The sequence below is a fragment of the Equus asinus genome, chromosome 29 (genome assembly GCF_041296235.1).
Source record: "Equus asinus isolate D_3611 breed Donkey chromosome 29, EquAss-T2T_v2, whole genome shotgun sequence".
NCBI lineage: Eukaryota > Metazoa > Chordata > Mammalia > Perissodactyla > Equidae > Equus > Equus asinus.
Window position 1 is genome coordinate 40,988,726 of NC_091818.1, and position 20,704 is coordinate 41,009,429.

The following is a 20,704-nucleotide window of genomic DNA, read 5'->3' on the forward strand; positions in this document are numbered from 1 at the left end:
TGTAAAATGGGATTAATATTAGAATGTCTCTATAAAGTTGTTAGGAAGATTAAGATATGTTTAAAAGGCTCAGAACAGTGCTTGGAACATATTAAGCTTTAGCTATTACTAACATTCTTTCTTAGGAATATTCCCACTTTACATAAATATTTGTATTTATAAATAATTGGATCCTCTCTCATACATTTAATGTATTAACTTAAAGGAAAAGTATATATAAATTTAGAAGAAATAGTTATTACTCTACACATATTGTTTTTAAAATAACAGTACAGCAAACATATCAATCATTCAAGGATCTCGAAACTTCAAAAATTGCATTATTCAAATTTTATTGCTAGGAAAATGGAGGCATACCATTAGGTGACTCATACAGCTATTGAAATAAAGAAGGCTAGATCACAAACCAGGCCTATCCCTTATAATGTCCATGGAGTATAACTGTTGGTTTGTATTTAGTGCCTTTGATAATTGTAGCATACTTGATAAAATAATTTTGCTAAGAATTCAGAAGGACATATAATTAAAAATTATACTAAAATTACCACTTAAAAATAAAAATTATTTTAAAGTGACAGATGAAACATTTTTTCTAAAAATCCTTTGATATGACTAAAGTTATATAAACAAGGGGTGAGGAAATTGAATAAAAATAATCCCCTTAGAATAATTTAAGAATATAGCGACAGAAAGAGTTAAAATTCTCTGGAAAGAAACTTAAATGATTCAAATAGCCAAAGAAGCAACAAGACGCCTTCGTGCCCTAAAGGTCTACATACATGTCAGAAAGGAGCATGACCCACTAAGCAGACTTCAGATGGCCAAGGAGAATTCAGGCCTTTGAAAGCCTTAAGAGGTGGAGTTGTAGATCAACCCTCCCCTGCCAAAATAATTAACTCCAAAGTCAAACTTTGAATATAAAGCCACTAATGTGAAAACGTTAAGTGAACTGAAAAAGAAACCTTCAAGATATGTAGTTAAATGACACACTGTGTGGTCAAGGACATGTGTGAATGCCTCTACAATATACATCTGTGCAAGACTGAAGTGACACATGCATGGCAGAAGGTCCAGCATAAGGCATTCCTTTCTATTTAGCAAAGACAGCACAAAGAGTCTTCTGTTTGAAGAGAGATATAATTACCTCACAAAGTAAGATATGGTAACGTTAACTAGAAACAAAGCAGTTGTCAGAAAATTCTGTTTCACTTTTTGGAAACAGAGGTTAATTCTGCTTCTTTGTTTAAAGCATAACAAACTTGACTTCCTAGTAAATCACAAAATATTTAATTTCAATTTAAAAGTCTTTGGAAAGGTGCTCTTCCCAGTGAATTTGAAAGGAAAGGTTAGTTTAGCTGGGAGGAAAGGAATTTTTGATTCCTATTTTATTACATAATATCAAATTAATAATAAAAAATTCTTGTCTTTGTAGGATCAGTTACAGTACAACTACTAATTTCCTGGTGACTCAAAATTATGTGTTTAAAATTAAAACTACAGAATTTAGATTTAGATAACAAAATGTAAATATATCTAAAACATCTTTAATGTGGATTTTGTTTATGGAGTCTCTTTAGGGTGGCCGGATATTATGCTAAGCAGTATCTGGTGGTTACATATGTCCCACAGTCTTTTAGAAACCCATCTATAGCCTCACTTCTTCACAAAGAACATGTTAGTCTTAAGAGTTTATCTAATCTAAGATGTCTTGTTAAGAATGCCTCTAGCTCAGTCAGTACAGCACGAGAGTCTTAAAATGTCTTGGTAAGAGAGTATGGTACTAAATCTGGAAATATGGGTGGTGGGGGGAAAGGGAGGGTGGGAGGACAACTTCGTATTTTTCACACATGCTTTTGGGGATTCAATAAAACTTTGCTGCCTTACTAAAAGGATATATGTGAAGAATGTTTGGCAGACAACACAAACTTTTAGCATATATATTCAAAAGTATAAAAAATTTTAATGAATAAAATCACTTAAATGTGATTGAAATGTAAAGGTGTAATATCGAATATGGTTCATCACTAATTTCAGGATACATACACTATTTGAAAAAAATGTCATACAGAAAACCTTTGTGGAAAAGTGATATAGAGTAGGCATTCATGGGTCACGTATAAGCGTGGGACAAAAATTTGTCTCTTAAAATACAGGTTAGGATTTGGTCCACATGAGCTACAACCAAAAGCAGTTTTTCGTTAGAGGTCTAGATGAACCATTTTAGTTATCTTGGTTTGGCTACTAAGAACCTAAAAATGTGCACTGTCAGAAACATAGTCCTAAGACAAAATTTTTCGAGAACTGGTATTACACCCATATCTGTCCCTCCACGCACACAGGACACAGGACACAGGTACAGCGTCTGGAGATGAAGGAAGAGAGGGCTAGGCGTCTACCTATCTTACATAATGGTTTTGTTGCTGTTGTTGCTTATTTCTGTTTTGGAGGGTTATTAAGAGTGTTATGGTGAATACAAGACACTTAAAGAATGGGTACAGATATTCAAATTATACACTCTCTTCAAAAGACAACCTGAAAATCTATGGGAATAAACAAATACCAACAAGTTTTACATGCTTGAGGAACTTTCCACTGTAGGCAACCTTTCACCAGGGCTAAAGTTCACTTAGATGGGAAAAAAACCCCAACACCCTTTAACATAAATTTATGTTGTTTATTTACATTACCTTTTAACCAGACTATCTAGTTTAGCTAGGTAATCACATGTATTATTACAGGGAATCTGCCTTGAGACCAAGTTTTTAATCAATCTCTGTTTTGCTAATCCACTTGCAGTCAAATTTTATGCCTTAAAATATTCTATAAAGAGAAAATTATTAAGATCAATTTAAAGTCTTTCATTGGGATGTACCCTGCACATAAAAGCAACAACATGGAACAACTCTGTTGTAAACTCTGTTTTTTTTGTAAGAAGTTTTTTCCTACTAATGATGTCACGTAAGAGGATATAATTTAGGATGGTCACTTCTATAGTCAACCAAATCAAGACACTTAAAAAAACAAACCAGTACATGTCTAGGTTTATTCGTTTCGGTTACTGGATAAACAATTTTCTCTATCTGGCAAAAACTTTAAGAAGAATAAAAAGAAAAAGTTATTTATAAAAAGGTAGAACTGAGTTATGATCACATAGTATTTCTTCCTTTTCTACTTAGCAACAGAAATAGTCAAATTTAGTTATTTACTTAAGGCTTTGTTGCTACTACTAAAAACCCGACAACATTCCTGGTGTTTTTAATCTTTCGAATAAAGGTATGCCAGAAACACGGCTAACGCTTGATATCAAGCAAAAAAGACTAGTTCTTGATGGTCCAAAAGAGGATCAATTTCAATATTTACACTGACGACCACATATGACTTGCAACTCAAAGGAAGTGCTTATACATTTTGAGAAAACTGAAACATATGAGCAAAACCCAAAACCAAACAAACATAAAATAAAAACCAAAGCCAAACCACACCAAATGAAAGCATACCTCCTAAAGATGGCAGCTATTTTAACTACCAAAAGGTGTATGTATGATACAAAGCTTTACTGAGGTATACAATAAACTGCACATATCTAAAATATATAATTAGATACATTTTGATATATGTATATAGCCACAAAACCATCACCACAATCAAGATAAGTATATAGTTAATTGAATACAGGAACACTATTTCTATCATGTGATAACATAGTATCTATCATAGAGTATATTTTTTGTATTATGCAGTATAAATACAATACCCATATAGTATTAAATTAACTGTCAAAATTAAATAAAATGGCATAAAAATCACTTATTTTGATAAATGTTCATAAAGACTTTTAAAAATCACAATGACTTCTGACAATTAAGGCAAGGAGGATAGAAGTACCTAAATAATGATTCATTGGTTTAAATATTTTTACATGTTTTTCTTTCTGAAGAAACAAACTTGCAAACAATGGACTTAGATGTGGAAAGAAAGATAAAAATGAGCACTAGGTCAGAGAGCACTTTAGCTGCAACGCGTTCACCAGCATTCACTTACAAGGAAGGGATTCTTATTTTCCTCTTATTCTCTAAGGCAATTCCTAAGACTAGGAAATATAAACGCAAGTTACAAAAAAACAACTGTGTGAAGCATCAGAAACACGACCTATTTAACCAAATTGAGAAGCATATACATTTAAAATCTTTTTCTTTTTGTATAAAAGTTTGTGTACACTCAGGCTATGCTATGTAAAAACCTTATCACAGTTCCTAAACTTATACCATAGTTCCTACACACATTTCAAACTTGCATATAAATCAAAGGCATACATTTTAACACTCAGTAAGATCAAAAGTTGAGTTTAAAATTACACTGTTAATAAATTGTTAAAAATCTGAAAAGTTCCATGGAATTAGAAAACATTCCTTTAGCTTAATTTTCTCTTAAAGTCTTACCTCTTGTTCTCTGAAGGACTGATTATTAACATCTAGGACTCGTATAGTCCTTTTAATAGGTAGAAGACCTCCAATCTCATCATGCGCCACCATGCTTTACCAAGAATCCCTCAAAAGTCTTTAGAATTAATCCACATCCGAGTCAGCCCTATAAGGAAGCTCTAAACCAGCACACAAGCTTCTCCTCGGAGCGCTCGGCCACCCTGGGCAGCCATTTGCCCATGCCTCTTCCCTGTGGTGGAGCGGCTTCTACAAGCAGCAGTGAAAAAGCACAGACCTCAAGGCTCTGTGGGAGGGACCAACTGCGGACCCGGCTCTAGTGGGCGGGCACCTAAGGGACACATGACTCCAGTTAACTGACAGCTGGGCACACCTAAGTTCTCAGTTTTCGCTCTGCAAGAGAAAGCTCTTTATCAAGAGGTTTGGAATTTCTCTAGTAAGACAAGAAGGGAAAAGGAAACTGGGTTAAAGTTAGGCTGTTCCTGATTTAAAAGACATTCCCAAAGGGAAACTAATTGCTTATCTAGGGTACCTACGCTAGTACTTAGTCACAGACAGGACACTTTTCCTATAAAGCCCTATTACCTAGAAAGGAACTTAGTATGGACAACGTGACAACTTTAAGTAAAACAGTCGTAATTCAGTGTCAGGTAAGTGTGTATACTAAAGAAAAGCCCAATTATCCAGGGACCTTGCTCTTGTTTCGCATCAGTGCAAGAATACTCACAATTGTAAAATCATCTGAGTCTTTACATACTGGTTCCCGTCATTTTTTCTTAAGACTAACAGAGTGAGGACAGGAGGCACACTTCAGGTCACTCTTCCTAAAGTAACCCTCCCAAAGGGCTATGGGTAAAGTATAATTGGGCTACCTCAGATTTTAAAGTTCAGAATTTCTTAGACTTAAATGTAGATATTTTTTCTACATGTTTTAAAAACTTGCTATCTGTGTAATAGATGTTTTATAACAAATACACAAAAGGTGATTTCTGTTCTGAAAGGTCCTTCTCTGTTCTGAATTAAACAATTTTGATGTAGTCCTAATAGGGTCAAAAGACCTACTTAAAAAGTCTTCCATTTCACAGATGAAGAAATGAGGTTCAGAGAGGTGAAGTCACCTGCCCAAAGTCATGTACTAGTGACAGTCTCTAAATTTCTAGTCTAAATTCCTTTCCTCAATGGAAAAGCACTACTATGTCCTTTCATTTGGTAGGCCTGCTATGAAGCAGATTTTCTTCTTTAACAGAAAGTACTGTATTCTATTTTGAAAGGTAGGATTTTATCTTAACTGTATACTACTATGAATAATATGATGCTGGTAATTTGCAAAAAAAAGTTTCTATTCTTAGGATTTATTAGGATCAGAGAAATCTACTACATGGAAGGCATTATTCTAGATACTATGGGTGATACAAAAAAACAGGTTTCATATCTGCTGCTAAAGTGCTAATAGACCATTGTGTAAAGGTAGGCCACACAAAGAGATAACTAATACAAGGCAGCTTTTGAAAATTCCAAAATAAGTTGTATAGCTAGTAAATGCTACAGGAGTTTAGGAGGAGAAACCTTCTGAGATGGGGCTTGGAAAGACGCTAGGGAAGAGGCTGTAAGATGTTATTTCAGTGGTGCCTTGAAGGCCGTGTTATGTTTTCTGTAGGTCTGAGCAAGGAAAAAGTGTGAGGCTTTACGAAAGGAGCATGAGGGAGTAAAGAGTAAACTTGCAGTGTGTAGTCACAGGCTGTGGGTAAAGACAGAGAGGCAGATGGTTTTATTGAGCAGGTAAGAGAGATAATGAATGTTATGTTGTAAGCTGGTGTTTGAGATGATCTGAAAGATGACTGGAAATTTAATGCAAAAATCACAATCAGGTATCAAGAACTTTGCCTAAAGTAAGGACAGTAGGAAAGGAAAAGGACATATTCGAGAGACAAAATATGCAAGAAGTCAAAGATGCCTACGATTTTAAAGCTAGGATGGGTAACTATTAATGCAAATAAAGAAATAAGGAAGAAAAAGCTTTGAAAGAAACTTCTGAGTTTCACTTCAGATATACTGAGTCTGAAGTGGTAGAAGAAAATGCAAATGAAAATACTGAGCTAGTGCTTGGAAATGTTGAACAAGGATTTAGAAGATGCCAGAGGGTAGATTTAGATTAGGGAGTCAGATACACAGAAATCAGAGTTTAAGTTTTGGGAGTGAATGACATGCCTGAGAGAGAAAAAAGAACAGGGCTCCAAGGATCTAACTTAGGAGAAATGCCAAGGAAAAAGAATTTTGCAAAAGGAACAGTCAGAAGGAAAGAAACAAAGCAAGATGCCAAGGGAAGAAAAGGTGTTAAATAGGCAAAAAGGTTAGGAAGGGTAAGAAAAGATTCGTGGATTTAGCGATTACAAGTTTAATGACCTCAAGTGTGCTAATTCAGTGAAATAAAGACAGAAGAGAAATGACAGAGGCTGAAGAGTGAATAGAGCAGAATAAACAGTGGGTACAGATTATTTATAATGACAATCTATAAAAAAACAGTTTACTAAGATTTGTAGCACAGTGTTACTTCTTGCAGGAAGGACCAACATTACCCTTCTGTAAACACCAGTGTGTTTTGTATTCACACTGATGTTAATAATTCATTTTTCTGCTTTGAGATCTTTTAAAAAATAATGGTTGTTGGTTAGTTACATTTCCTCTATCTACCCTTTATTACTCACTCACATCTGGGCAATGTGTGTAGTGTGGTTGGCCTTAAGAGTGGCTAACTATTTGTGGAAGATAGTTCTACAAAGCGTTAAAGGAGAGGCACCTCAGAGACCATGGAATCTAGTTTCCTAATTTTACAGCTAAGAACACTGATCTGCCTAAGCCCTCAGAGATAATAAGAGGCTAGGCTAGAACTCAGCAGTCTGGTTCAGTTACTTTTGTCAGATAAAAAATGGTGCAAGGTCAACAATTTATGGCCACTAGTTTCATAAGGGAATAAAGGATTTATGCCCAGCGAGAGTTAGGAAAGAAGCTGCTAGGGCATTCTCATGGGTCTCTTATCTGACGTCTTTCTCCAAATTATGTTTTTCCATTTAGTTCTGATAGAGTTGTAAAGTCAGGATAATGAGTGGAGGGGAGATCTCTCATTTCTCTCCTTTAGCTGAGGACCCAAGAGGTAAAGGTAGAAGTCTTTATATGTAAAATCAGAAAGTGTACAGGAGCCAAAGAAGGTCTAAAGGTGATAGTCACAGCACAAAAATCCTAGCTCACCAACCCTAAAAATCTTAGTTTCATTTTGAATGTTCAGGTTTGTGGTCTAAATATAATTTAGACAACTGTAGATAGCATCTAAAAAGGCAACAATGAAGATGGGGTGTTCAATTAGCACTCTGAGTGATGAGCCTGAGAGACTCTTGAGTCTTAGCAACACTCCATAAAATCAGACAGCTGAAAAGGTCCTTTGAGATCAATAACTCATCCTCGCCAGTTTTCTTAGGAGGAAACTGAAGGACAGCAGTGAAAAGAAAAGAGAAATTTGAGTCCTTATTCTGTGCTAGGAGTTTTATGTATGTAATCTATTTAACTAACTTTAAGAAGTATGTACTATTACCTCCATTTTACAGATGGAGGAAACCAGGACTCAGAACGTTTAAGAAACTTGTCCAAAATCGCATGGTTAATCAATGGCTGGACAGGTTTGAATCTGGGCTGCTCAACTCCTATTACAATATACCTTCCAGGTAAGACAAGACATGTCACACCTTTAGCACATGTTCAGTACATCCTCAGTGCTCAAACAGAGCTAGTTGTCATTCTGTGAGTTGGGAGCAGAGCTAGGTTTAAAAGTCTCCTTAGAGCTTTTAAGATGTTTTAAATTTATAAATTAAAAAACTTAACCGAATTATCTAAAAGTAATAATGTAGCTTTGTAAAAGATATCCAATTTTTTGGGTAAATTATTGGTTTCCAAAGACCAAAGGTGTAGTTATAACCTCTGTTCTTTGGCTTGTATGGAGTCTTCAATGCTTTCTTTCCTAAAACATGAATAAAGTAAAGAGAAAGATAACCTTGCTTCCTTTCTCTATAGAAAAAGGACTGTTAGGCTATTTCCCTTTTTTTCTTTTAATGTGAAATTAGAATTCTGGAATTTAGAAATAAATTAGAGCTGGAGAAAAATTACTTTGGTCTAGATACTATTTGTTTTTATTTACTTTTGTCTGGAACAATAACAAGCAATTGGAAATTAGGCTAGGAAAGCCATATAATGGGTAAAGAGAAAACAAAATTTAAGTTCTCTGCTGCCCTCTACATGGGATATTGTGAAATGCAATCGCTAACCTGCTTTGCTTTTTTCAACTTTGTAAGGACGTTATATAGATGACTACATAAACAACATTTTAACCTGTAGAGAAATATGGATGACAGTAAAATTTGTATCTTCAGCCCTTGTGGAGCGCTGTTTTATATATTAAATTAAACATATATTTAAAAATCATACAAGTGTATGAAAAGATTCCACAGTTCCTAAGAAGTATTTTAAGGACTTTTTCTAAAAAAAGAAAACTATGTTCCACTTTAAAACTCTAGAGTTCAAAATTACAAATAACTTCCATGAATCTCACTAAAAGTAGGTTAGTTAAAAACAAAATTTCAAATTTTACTAAAAAAGGAAGCATTGATTGAAACAGTAACAAAATAGAACTTCTGAGAAACCAGAGTTCCAAAGTATCTAGTAATGAGTTAAAAAGACAACAAAAAAACGCAGTTACAGTTGGACTAGATGAGTATGAAAGAAGTTAGTCATAAAGTTACACGTGGATTTGAGTTTTTAAATATCATTTGGATTAAAACTTGAGTGTCTCAGGGCCAGCCCAGTGAGGTAGTGGTTAAGTTCATGTGCTCTGCGTCAGTGGCCCAGGGTTTGGAGGTTCGGATCCCAGATGCAGACCTAGCACCACTCGTCAAGCTGTGCTGTGGCAGTGTCCCACACGAAAAATAGAGGAAGATTGGCATGGATGTTAGCTTAGGACCAATCTTACACACACACACATACAAATTTGAGTGTCTCCAAGCTTTAGTAAATTTGGTTTGGGAAAAGATCAATTCAGATCAATTAAACACTACTAGAAAGACAGTATACAGAATAGCTGACAGGCTAAGAAGTTTGGTATTATCAAAACCATGGTTCTTTTTGCAATGACAATACAAATAGCGAAAAAAACAGGGTATTGGTGCTGTTAGTGGTGACTTTCAATCTCAAGTACACAGGATAACAAATAATTTCCAGTATAATGTAGGATTACTTATGCTTATGTAACAGGAAGTTGATTGGGATTTTTCCCGGCAACTCGGCTAAGGCCAAAACCTGAAGACAAACGATACAGTGCCTTGTGCCCAGCCTATTTTCTCAGCCCACTTTTTACTTCAGTCATTGCTGCAGTAGCCAGCTCCAGGACAGCACCTTGCCTCAGGTGCACCGTGTCTCTCTTGCTTTTCACCCTGGGCTTCTTGGATGCCAGAGTGTGGGATTTACATGTAGGTAGTGAGGGAATAATACCCTACAGGGCAATGGCTGACTAATGGAGCACAGGAGCCGGTGGATAGAAGTTCCCTCTTCAGTCCCTTGAGAAGACAATTCAGCAGTGTATTTTACACAGCTCTTCAGAAGGTCCCAGTGAGATCAAGACTCCGTTGCTCACAGTGACCAGCCTAATTACAGACACTTGCATTACTGCCTCCTTCTATTTTGCTTCCCTATTCCTGTTTCCTGGGACCAAACCTCAAAATAGACTACCTGTCAATAAGCTCATGTTTCAGGCTCTGATTTCTGGAGGGAACCTGGGCTAAGACATTGACACTGAGACTGGCCCTGGAGATTAGATACACAGGATGAGATTCTGGGACTGGGTCACTCATTGGTAAAATGGTGATAAGGACTATAGGTATGTATTGGATAAAGATGGAGCAGTGGCAATGGTGGCAAATGAGCAACATAGGAGGCAATGGTAACTGTAAGGATAGTAGAGTTGGCTGGCTTTTGTTAATTGCCTTAAAAGCCTTGACAAAGCAGCAGGTAACCTTTATAATGTTCTTAGAGTCATTATGACGGGAAGGGACAAGTGGCAGCCCCTGAAATTTCACCTCCTACACTTGAGCCAAAATAAGAAATAGAAGCAAGATTGTACACCAAGAAAAAATACAGAGATAACCATCAAAGTTACAGCAGGGAGAAGTGGAAGTCTCGACCATATCTCCATTCAAATAATCTGTCTGCTTCCTACCATGAGATGGACTGTGATGGGTAACAGTGGACTATTGTAAACTTAACTCAAGTGGTAGCTTTAAATCTCAGCTGTTGTGCAAGATGTAGAATCTTTACTGGAATAGATCGACACATCCTCTAGCATTTGGTATATGGCTACTGATCTGGCTCTTGTGTTCTTTTCAATTCCCATTAGTAAGGGGGATCAAAAGTAGTTAGCTTTTACATGGAAAGGACAGCAGTCTGTATTTCATGTCCTGAGGCTGTTAACTTTTCTGATCTCTTTCACAGAGAATCCACAAGGACCTCGATATCCACAGAATATTATGCTAGTCCAGTATACTAATGACGTTATACTAACAGGACCTGGTGAACGGGAAATGGCAAGATGCTGGACACCCCAGGAAGTCAAATGCGTGCCATGAAAATTCAGGGGCTGCCGTAGTAGAAAAGTTCTAATAGGTCAAACGGTCTGAGGCTTTCTGGGATCTCCCCTCCAAGGTAAAGGACAAGTTGTTGCACCTTGCATCCACTAGCACTAAGGAAGTGGCACGGCACTATGTAGGACTCTTTACCTGTTGAAGGGAGCATATGTTGCACTTGTAAATTCTGCTCTGACTCACTAATGGAATAATCTGAAATGCTCACAGTTTTGAGTGGGATTCAGAGCCAGAGAAATCTCTGCAGCAGTTTCAGGCTGTGGTGCAAGCTGCGCTGCTGCTCAGGCCATGTGACCCAACATACCTGATCCAGCTTGAGGTATCTATGCACAAGGATGCTGCATGATGTCTCTGGTAAGGCCAGGAAGAGAACTGCAATGAAGATTCCTAGGGTTATGAAGCCAGGCTACATCTTTCATGGCAGGAGACTACTTGCTGTTTGAACAGCAGCTCCTGGTGTGCTAATGGCCCTAGTAAAGACTGAGGACCTGCTCACAGGACACCATGTGACTAATGCAAGCAGAGCTGCCCAAAATGAACAAGGTCAGGTCTATGGAGTTATAAGGTTAGGCAGGTATAGTGGCAATCTATTATATGATGGAAATAGTCTATCTGGAATCAGGCCTGAGCAAGACCAAAGGGCATAAGTAAATTACACATGAACAGATGTCCCAGAATGCCACTTACCCAGTATATTACACTGATATTTCCCCTTCAGTTCTTCATTTGGTGATTGAGGTAGACATGGTTCTAGATAACCAATTGACAGAGGAGAAAAACTTGGTCCTAGTTCCTGGGTGGATTAGCTTCATCTGTTGTTATGAGCACTACTATGGACCACTACTGCACTGCAATCATTTAGGGATAATTCTGAAGGACAGTGGTAACGGGAAACACTTCTAATGGGCAGAGCTGTAAGCAGTACACTTGGTTGTTCACTTTGTATGGAGGGAGAAAGGGCCTGAAGTACAGATATATATAGGCTTCTGAGATGTGGTGAATGACTTGGCTGACTGGCCAAGGGGCTGGAAGAAGCAAGATTGGAAATGTTGAGACATCAAATTTTGGAAAAGAGGTATATAGATGAACCTATGGAGTGTGCACAAAGTGGGAGGATCTTTGTCTTGTGTTAATGCTTATCAAGAGTACAAAGCTACTAGTGTCTTAGAGTCACTAACTAAACAGAATGATTTATCCTGTGCCTATCAGCACATCTCTCTCCTGGATCATTCCAGTGCTTATGCAATAGGCCCGGGGAAAGAATAGCTATGATGGTAGGTATGGAGGTTATGTTTGGGTCCACCAGCAGGGCTCTCTCTTACCAAGGCTGATCTAGCCATTGCTACTGATGAATACCCAATCTGCCAGCAGTTAAGAAATGATGCTGAAGCCTGGACACATAGACTTGAGTAGACCCGGTGGCTAGGTGATTACCTCAGACCCCCTGCTTCTACAGTGGGCAGTGATTCATCCTTGCTGGAACAGACATCTCTCCTGGATGTTGAATTTCCTTCTCTATCTTCAGGGCCTCTGGTAGCACCATCATGTGATGGGCTTGTATAGTGCCTGCTTTACTTGCCTGACATCCCCCACAACCTTGCCTCAGTCTTAGGGACCCATTTTATAACAAAGGAGTTACAACAATGGAAAGATAATCACTTGGTCTACTGGTTCTTCCATACACTCCCTTATCCAGAAGCAGATAGCTTGATGGAATGATAGATTTGTTTATTTAAGGTTTAGCTATTGGACCAGCTCAGGGACAAAATTCTGAAGGGTTGGAGCACTGTCCTTCAGAATGCAATACACATGAAACAGCCTATATATGGTGCTATGTTCTCAACAGCTATAACTCTTGGTACCAGGAATCAAGGGGTGGAAGCAGAATTGGTCCTTCTCATCATGATTCCCAGATGTGGTGTTTCCATTGCTATAACCTGGCTCTGTTGCAAAGAGGCAACTGTAGTTATCACAGCTAAACAAAGATAAAGAAACTAAGAGCTCAGATCCCTCAAGGATGAAGGTGGAGCAAGCATCTTAGATCCCACTGAATTGCTGGCCATTGGTGAGGGAAATCTATTATAGAGGTAGAGGAGTGAGATGTTTATCAATTATGGCTTCATGCAGGAGCAGAGATTGTAGCTTGTTTCCTGTATTAAAATGTTTGCAGAGATTGTGGCTGACCACTACCTGAAAGCCTCTGTGCAGACTGGATTTAATGGAGCATAAGAGCACATGTGAATAGTGCAAGGAGTGTACAGTATCAAACATCACTTGTATTCTCCTCCTCACATACCCTCACCTTATCTTTTAATCAGTTGCACTACAAATCACTCATTTTCTGTTCTAGGGCTTCTTTAATGTTTCATGAATGTACAACTTGCAAATACTAGGGAGTATATACGCACCCTATGGGGCAACTCTGAACTCAAAGGGGATGGAAACCGCTCCTCCTTCACCTGTGAGGACATTCTATATGCCTCCTCAGAGGGCCCAACCTGCCAAGTCAACAACACATCCTGGCATTGGTTTTTCCTTCTTCCTTGTTTCATTCTCCTCAGTCCTCTATTTCCTCAAATAAACTACCTGAATGCAAGCCTTGCCTCAGGTTCTACCTTCTGGGGGAAACCTAGGCTAAGACATCCACATGTTTAATTCAAAGGAGTCTTTAGCAAGTGGCACCAGCTGAGAGTAAGAGAAATCTATTATGGGTGGTAGAGGAGTAAGATAAAGTGTTTTAATTATGGCTTCCCTATAGGATTTACTCATAAGAGCCTGATCAGGGAATGAACCATTCATACCTGCTATAGACATCTCCACTTCATCCCTCCAAGCAAAAGAAGAAAAGGCAGAGAAATAAAGTTGGTGTTTGGCGGCCTGTGGTTTTCATGGAAAGAGGGCCCAGGTGGCACTGACCTCACATGAGTTTCTGATTGTACAAGGAATAGAGAAAAGATTGGGGATATGATCTTGCTGGGATAGTTGTACCAGTGTAGGCAAAGAGTATGATGTACTGGAAGGGTACATGGTAGGCTACCTGCTAGAGGTCATTCAAGAGACGTAGCTAAATCTTACAAGAGACTACCAATACCTAGGGGAGTTTCAGAGAAATGGATTCCTCATTAGCAGGGTAAGATGGAGTCATCACTCATTCTCATTGATCCTAGAGAGGACAAGTTAGAACAGAAGTTACAGCCAACAATGAAAAGGATTGTAATCTCATCCAATAAGGTAAAGAGACTCTATTCTAGTTTTATTCCTTTCTTCCCAGCTAACATGCTGGAGGAGCCTGGGTCTCAAGGATGTGGGAAGAAGAGGTATGCAAAGAGTAGAATACATATCTTCCCTACTTCTAGAGTCCCAGGCAGATGTAATCTATGTCCCCACTAGAATGTAAGCTCCATGAGGGCAAAGACTTTCTTTTGTTCTCGGTGTCTGGCACATAGCAGGAACTCAGTGATACAGGATTGAATGAATGAATGAATGAAGACCAAATGTACTAAGGAGTGGAGAAGAAGAGCGATAAATCAAGTTTGACATTAAAATTTTATCGTTAAATACAGAAATCAGAGGTTTAGAATGGTTATATAATTTACACAAAGCTACGCAATGAGTAACACACAACTGACAAATCCAAAAGTTAGAGTTCGTAACCCTGAAGCAATCTTTACTGGCCCTAGCATAAGTTCATTTGATTTATGGCTTATTTTATATTAGTTAACAGAAAAAACAGAAGGAAATGTTAAAAGGAACATAATTAGTATCCCCAGAATGGTAATAGAGGATAATATGTTAATGAAAATAAAGACTACTGTAGTAATACAGAACAAAGACCTACAGATCCTGGGAAAAAAAATTGTCAAAATAAAAATATCAATGGTTAGGCTAAATAGCAGAACAGACACTTATGAGAAATTGGCAAGCTAGAAGATGAAGTTGAGGAATTCTCTCAGAAAACAGCACAGGAGACTAAAGAGATAGAAAGAATAAAAGAGAGTTAATAAACACATCAAATAATTCCAGATGTTCCAACATCTTCCTAATAGGAGTTCTAGAAGCAAAGACTAGAGACTAAGAGGGTAAAAATAATCTAAAAAACAAGAAAATTTCACAAGGCTAAAATAAATACGAATCTTTAGCTTAAGAAGGTCCAAAGAACATGAAACAGGATGAACAAAAAATCTAACAAAAAACCTCAAACTATGAAAAATATTAGATAAATGATCTCACAAAGAGACAAGACAAACAAAATCTACAACATATATAGTAGACCTATTATTTAAAGAACTCTACTTTTTTCCTGTGTTTAAAAAATTGGGGTGAAATATAGAACATAAAAGTTACCATTTTAACAGTGCAGTACAGTAAGGTTCAGAGACATTAAGTACATTCACATTGCTGTGCAACCATCACCACCATCCATCTCTAGAACTTCTGTCATCTTTCCAAACTGAAACTTTGTACCCATCAAACAGTAACTCCCTAGTGCCCCTCTCCACAGCTCCTGGTAACCATTCTTCTACCTTTCGTCTCTATGAATTTGACTATTCTAGGTACCTCATATAAGCAACATCATACATTTATCCTTCTGTGTCCGGCTTATTTCACTTGGCATGTTTGCAAGGTTCATCCACGTTGTAGCATGTATCAGAATTTCTTTCCTTTTTAAGGCTGAATAATATTCCATTGTGCGTATATACCACATCTTGTTTATCATCAGGAAGTTTCTTTCTATTCCTAGGTTTCTTGGGTGGTTTTATTTTTTTAATCATGAAAGGGTGTTGGATTTTGTCTAATGCTTTTTCTGTGTCAATTGAGATGATCATATGGTTTTCCCCCTTATTTCTGTTAATATGGTGTTATTAAATTGACTGATTTCCATTTGTTGAACCATCCTTACATTCCAGGAATAAACCTCACTTAGTCATAGTGTATGATCCTATTAATATGCTGCTGAATCCATTTTGCTAGTATTTTCTTGAGGATTTTTGCATCAATATTCATAAGGGATACTGGTCTATACCTTTCTTTTCTTGTTGTATCTTTGTCTGGCTTTGGTATCAGGGTAATGTTGGCCTCACAGAATGAGTTAGGAAGTGTTCCCTCCTCTTCAACTTTCTGGAAGAATTTGAGAAGAATTTGTGTTAATTCTTCTTTAAATGTTTGGTAGAATTCACCAGTGAAGCCATCTGGTCCAAGGTTTTTCTTTGTTGGGAGGTTTTTGATTACTTATTCAATCCCTTTGCTATAGCTATTCAGATTCTCTCCATGATTCAGTCTTGGTAGATTGTGTGCTTCTAGAAAGTTGTCCATTTTATCTAGGTTATCCAATCTGTTAGTGTATGACAGTTCACAGTATTCTCATAATCCTTTTTACTTCTGTAAATTAGTAGTAATGTCTCCACTTTTATTTCTGATTTTAGTAATTTGAGTCTTCTCTTTTTTTTTTTTAGTCAATTTACCTAAAGGCTTGTCAATTTTGTTGATCTTTTCAAAGAACCACATTTTGGTTTATGTCTACTCTAATCTAATCTCTATGACTGCCTTACTTCTGCTAGTTTTTGAGTTTAGTTTGCTTGTCTTTTTCTAGTTCTTTAAAGTCTGAAATTAGGTTGTTGATTTCAGACCTTTCTTCCTTTTTTAATGTAAGCATTTAAAGTTATAAATTTTCCTCTTAGCACTGCTTTTGCCACATCCTATTAGTTTTGGGTATGTTGCATTTTCATTTTCATTTGTCTCAAGGTATTTTCTAATTTCCCTTGTGATTTCTTCTTTGACCCACTGGTTGTTTAATAGTGTGTTTTTTAATTCCTACATACTTGTGAATTTTCCAGTTTTCCTTCTGTTAGCGATTTCTAGTTTCATTTCAATGTGATCAAAAAAATCTGTATTTGTTGGTATTGTATAATTTCAATCTTTTCAAATTTATTAAGATTTGTTTTGTGGCCTAATGTATGGTCTATCCTGGAGAATGTTCTATGTGCACTTGAGAAAAATGTATACTCTGCTGTTGTTGGGTAGAGCGCTCTATGTTTGTCTGTTAGGTTCAGTTGGTTTATAATGTTCAAGTCCTCTGTTTCCTTATTAATTTTATGTCTGGTTGTCTATCACAACAATTGGCAAAATTTTAAAAGATTAATAAAATCCAAGATTGACAAGAGAGTAGGGATACGTTTATTATCATAAACTGATGGAGAAGTATAAATTTATCAAACTTTTTGTAAGGCAAATTAACAATATTATCAAAACTGAAACTTTCAACCCAGCAATTCCACTTCCAGCTATCTATATTAGAGATATAAAAATGGTCCCTCCTTGTGCACAAGGAGGAGGTAGACTGAAGCATTATTTCTAACACTGAGGAAAAGGGAAAATAGACTAAAGAGCCATTCTTAAAGGACTGGTTGGTTAGATAATGGTACTTTAATATTATGGAATACTATATGGCAACCAAAAACAATGAGGTAGCTCTATATGTATTGATAAGATATAAACAGAAAAAAGCAAGCTATAGCACAAATATAGTATGATCATATATAGGTCATCATTATGCACAGTGTATGAATGTATGTAAATAAACAGAAATGGACCTGGAACATATCAAATAATAACTCGTTACTTCAGAGGATGGAAGCAGTAAAAGGGGACTTAAAAAATTTAATTTTGTACAAAGACAATAATTTGTGTATTACTTTTACAATTAAGCTGACATAAGTATTTAAATGCAATAGCAGTCTAGGAGTGATTAAGCTTAAGGACAAATAGCTCTGGATACTTCAATGGCTTCTCAGAGCACTATCCGGAATAATTCTTTTATATTTAACTTTTATACTTTTGGTAAGAAGAACTATTTTCTTATACCTATCTTTGGTTTCTCTTAACTTTCATCACCTGTACCAGTAGTTGGTTTTATTTCCTGGACGTCTGTCACAGAGAAACAATGTTTTATTATTTTACATCATAAGTTACATCAAAATGTAAGATGAAGGGCAGTAAGCTAGCCTTATAAGTTAAGTCACTAGCTTTAGTACGCCTGCTAGTTTCAAACTATTCAAATCTGTGTCTCAGGAAAATTACCAGTTACCTGTCACAGTTCTAAAGAGGTGGTTTCTCAAAAGTGGTATTTTGAATGTTAAATCAGGAACTGCCAAAGGACTATTATAATTCAAAACAATCACAAATGCGTTTAAAATCATTTTTATTTTATTGAGAATAAAATACACAATTCATTATTACATTTAATCTAAAATTTCAGAGTACATCAATACTCAAAATATAACCTTAAACATACTATTTAGCTTTTAAGAAAATGAGATTCCCCAATCTGAACATTTGGAAAAGGAACCAACCATTTATATATTTAAAAACATTTATTTTGAAGTGTTCTGGTTTGTTTTTTGATCATTGACTATCAGAGTTAAAGAACTTCAGTCATAAAAATATGACTCAGTATTACTCATCCCAGTATTATTTCACATTAATAAAGTAAACAGTCACTTTTGACTCTTCCTATCAGAAGAAAAAGGCAAGCTTATAGTTGCTAAAAGAGCCGAGAAACACCTTTGGAAAACAAATATTGTGTTCTTTTTAAAATGAATAATTTTATACATAATATAGTAGTAAGGCAACCAGATAAAAGATAGTGCTGAAATTTTATTTAGAGACAAATTTGATAATTACAGCTTCAAGACTAAATAGCCAATGATCCATTACATGACAATTCAATGAACATCAATAGTAAATTCTTAATATAAGATATCCAAAGTCAAAATACATAACACAATGTTCATGTTACAGGCTTACCTAAGTCCAAGGTCTTATTTCATTCATTTGACCTATATTACTTCACCTGTTCACTCACCAAATATTTACTGAGTACCTATTATGTGGCCATGTAGCTAGGGGATTGAAATAGAGGTAAAAAAAGGAGAACAGTTCCTAGCAACAGTCATCAAATGATCATACAAACCGATTATATTTAATTATATACTAACTGTTGTACTTAGATGAAGGTCCATGCAAAAAACGGGTGGGGGAGTTGGCAAAGTGTCTGTTTTCAGGGTGTGTTTTTTTGTGGGGGAGGGATACCTTTAAGAATGCCACATTCTAACCCAGTGTTTTTCAACTCTGACTTTACATAATAATCACTTGGACATCTTAAAACCAGGTCCCAGTGTTAACCATCCTAATTCCCCACTCCATCTCCCCACATTCATATAGTCTGGGATAGGGCCCAGCAGCACATTTCCTCTCCCAAAAGCTCCCCAGGTGACCTACAGCCAGGGTTGAATGACCTGTTTTAACCAGTCATTATTTTCAAGGTATAAATACGGCTTAATGTTAATGTGATTATCAGAGCTTCACTGCTGACTTTTTTCCTTCTCATGAAACCCTAATTTGCTACTTCTCCATGCAATTCTCCTTACCTAGAGGGCATATAGGAGGCCTAATCAGCCCAGGTTGGTGGGGGTGGGATACAGGAAGCGGGGTGAGATCCTGGGAAGGGTTCCTGGAGATAATGCCTGAGTGGAGGACAAGGAGGCATTAGCCAGGTAAACAAAAGGGACAAGGATGTACAAGGCAAAGAGAACAGGAAGTATGATAAGAGAGAAATTTGAGAGACGGAGTAGTGGAGCTCATTACAAAGGGGTTTATATGTTAACTGAAAGATATTTTGAATTTTATTCTTTAAAGCAATTAGTAGCTATTGAGAGAACTTAAGCAAGGAAGTGAAAAGACCAAATTATGAAGAAAGATCAATATGGCATCAAAAAGAGGCTACGGGCGGGGAGGCCAGTTACAGGGCTATATCTCTAGAAGCAAGTGGTTAAAAGGATCTGAAAATCAGGACTGTCATCTGGCTTAAGGATTCAGATTAGGGAGTCATCAGTTATAGACAGTTGAATCCATTGAGTGAATAGTTCTCCAAAGAAAGACAATAAGTAAGAAGAAAAGATTGATGCAGATGGAACCTTAAGAATGCTCTTTTCATTTCCACAGCCATTATTCATTATTCTAACTCAAGGCCACTAGACTGTATACTAGGCCCTCACTAACCAATACTTTCTACATAGATGGAAGGACTATACTTCACAAATGCAGTTCACAAATGCAGAATGTTATTTCTGATGATTTTCATAGGAGATCAATAAATTCTAGAGTCTGTCATTTATAGCCTTCAACTAAGAGGCCAATTAACACCCTACACTACTTCATTTCTTAGTTCTTCCTCATATATTTCTTTAACTCTTTCCAAATAGTTTTCTTATCATTCCTTACACATAACTGATTGTAATTCTTGGTATTCATAGATGTCCCTTCTCTATCTGGGTTGGTTTTCCCCAGTTCATGTTCACTTTCATAAAAACTCAACTCCAAATGAAGACCTCCAAAAAATCTTCTATTACTCTCATTTCTCATTTTAATACCAATTGGTACTTTTGCATAGTCTATTGTAATCTATGCAGGTATGATTTTGTCAGAGGTTCTTGTTTCCTGTTTGTATATAGTCTTGTCTCTAAAGTCTAGTATAGTACCTGGAACATTGTGGGTACTCCATAAATGTTTGTGGAATTTAAATTAAAAAAA

The 20,704-nt window shown here is 36.7% G+C and overlaps 1 protein-coding gene across 2 annotated transcripts in view; it reads right to left on the reverse strand.

Moving 5' to 3' along the window:
• NET1 (neuroepithelial cell transforming 1) overlaps positions 1-20,704 on the reverse strand; it is a 61,832-nt gene that overhangs the window by 8,023 nt on the left and 33,105 nt on the right. Inside the window, exon 1 of one of the 2 annotated variants that reach the window (XM_014845118.2) lies at positions 4,440-4,772. The exons of the other annotated variant lie outside the window; for it this stretch is intronic. Within the exon in view, the coding sequence (XP_014700604.1) occupies positions 4,440-4,532 (93 nt within the window). The 5' untranslated portion in view covers positions 4,533-4,772. Of the gene's footprint in view, positions 1-4,439; positions 4,773-20,704 lie in introns of those variants that run through there. 2 annotated transcript variants of the gene reach the window in all.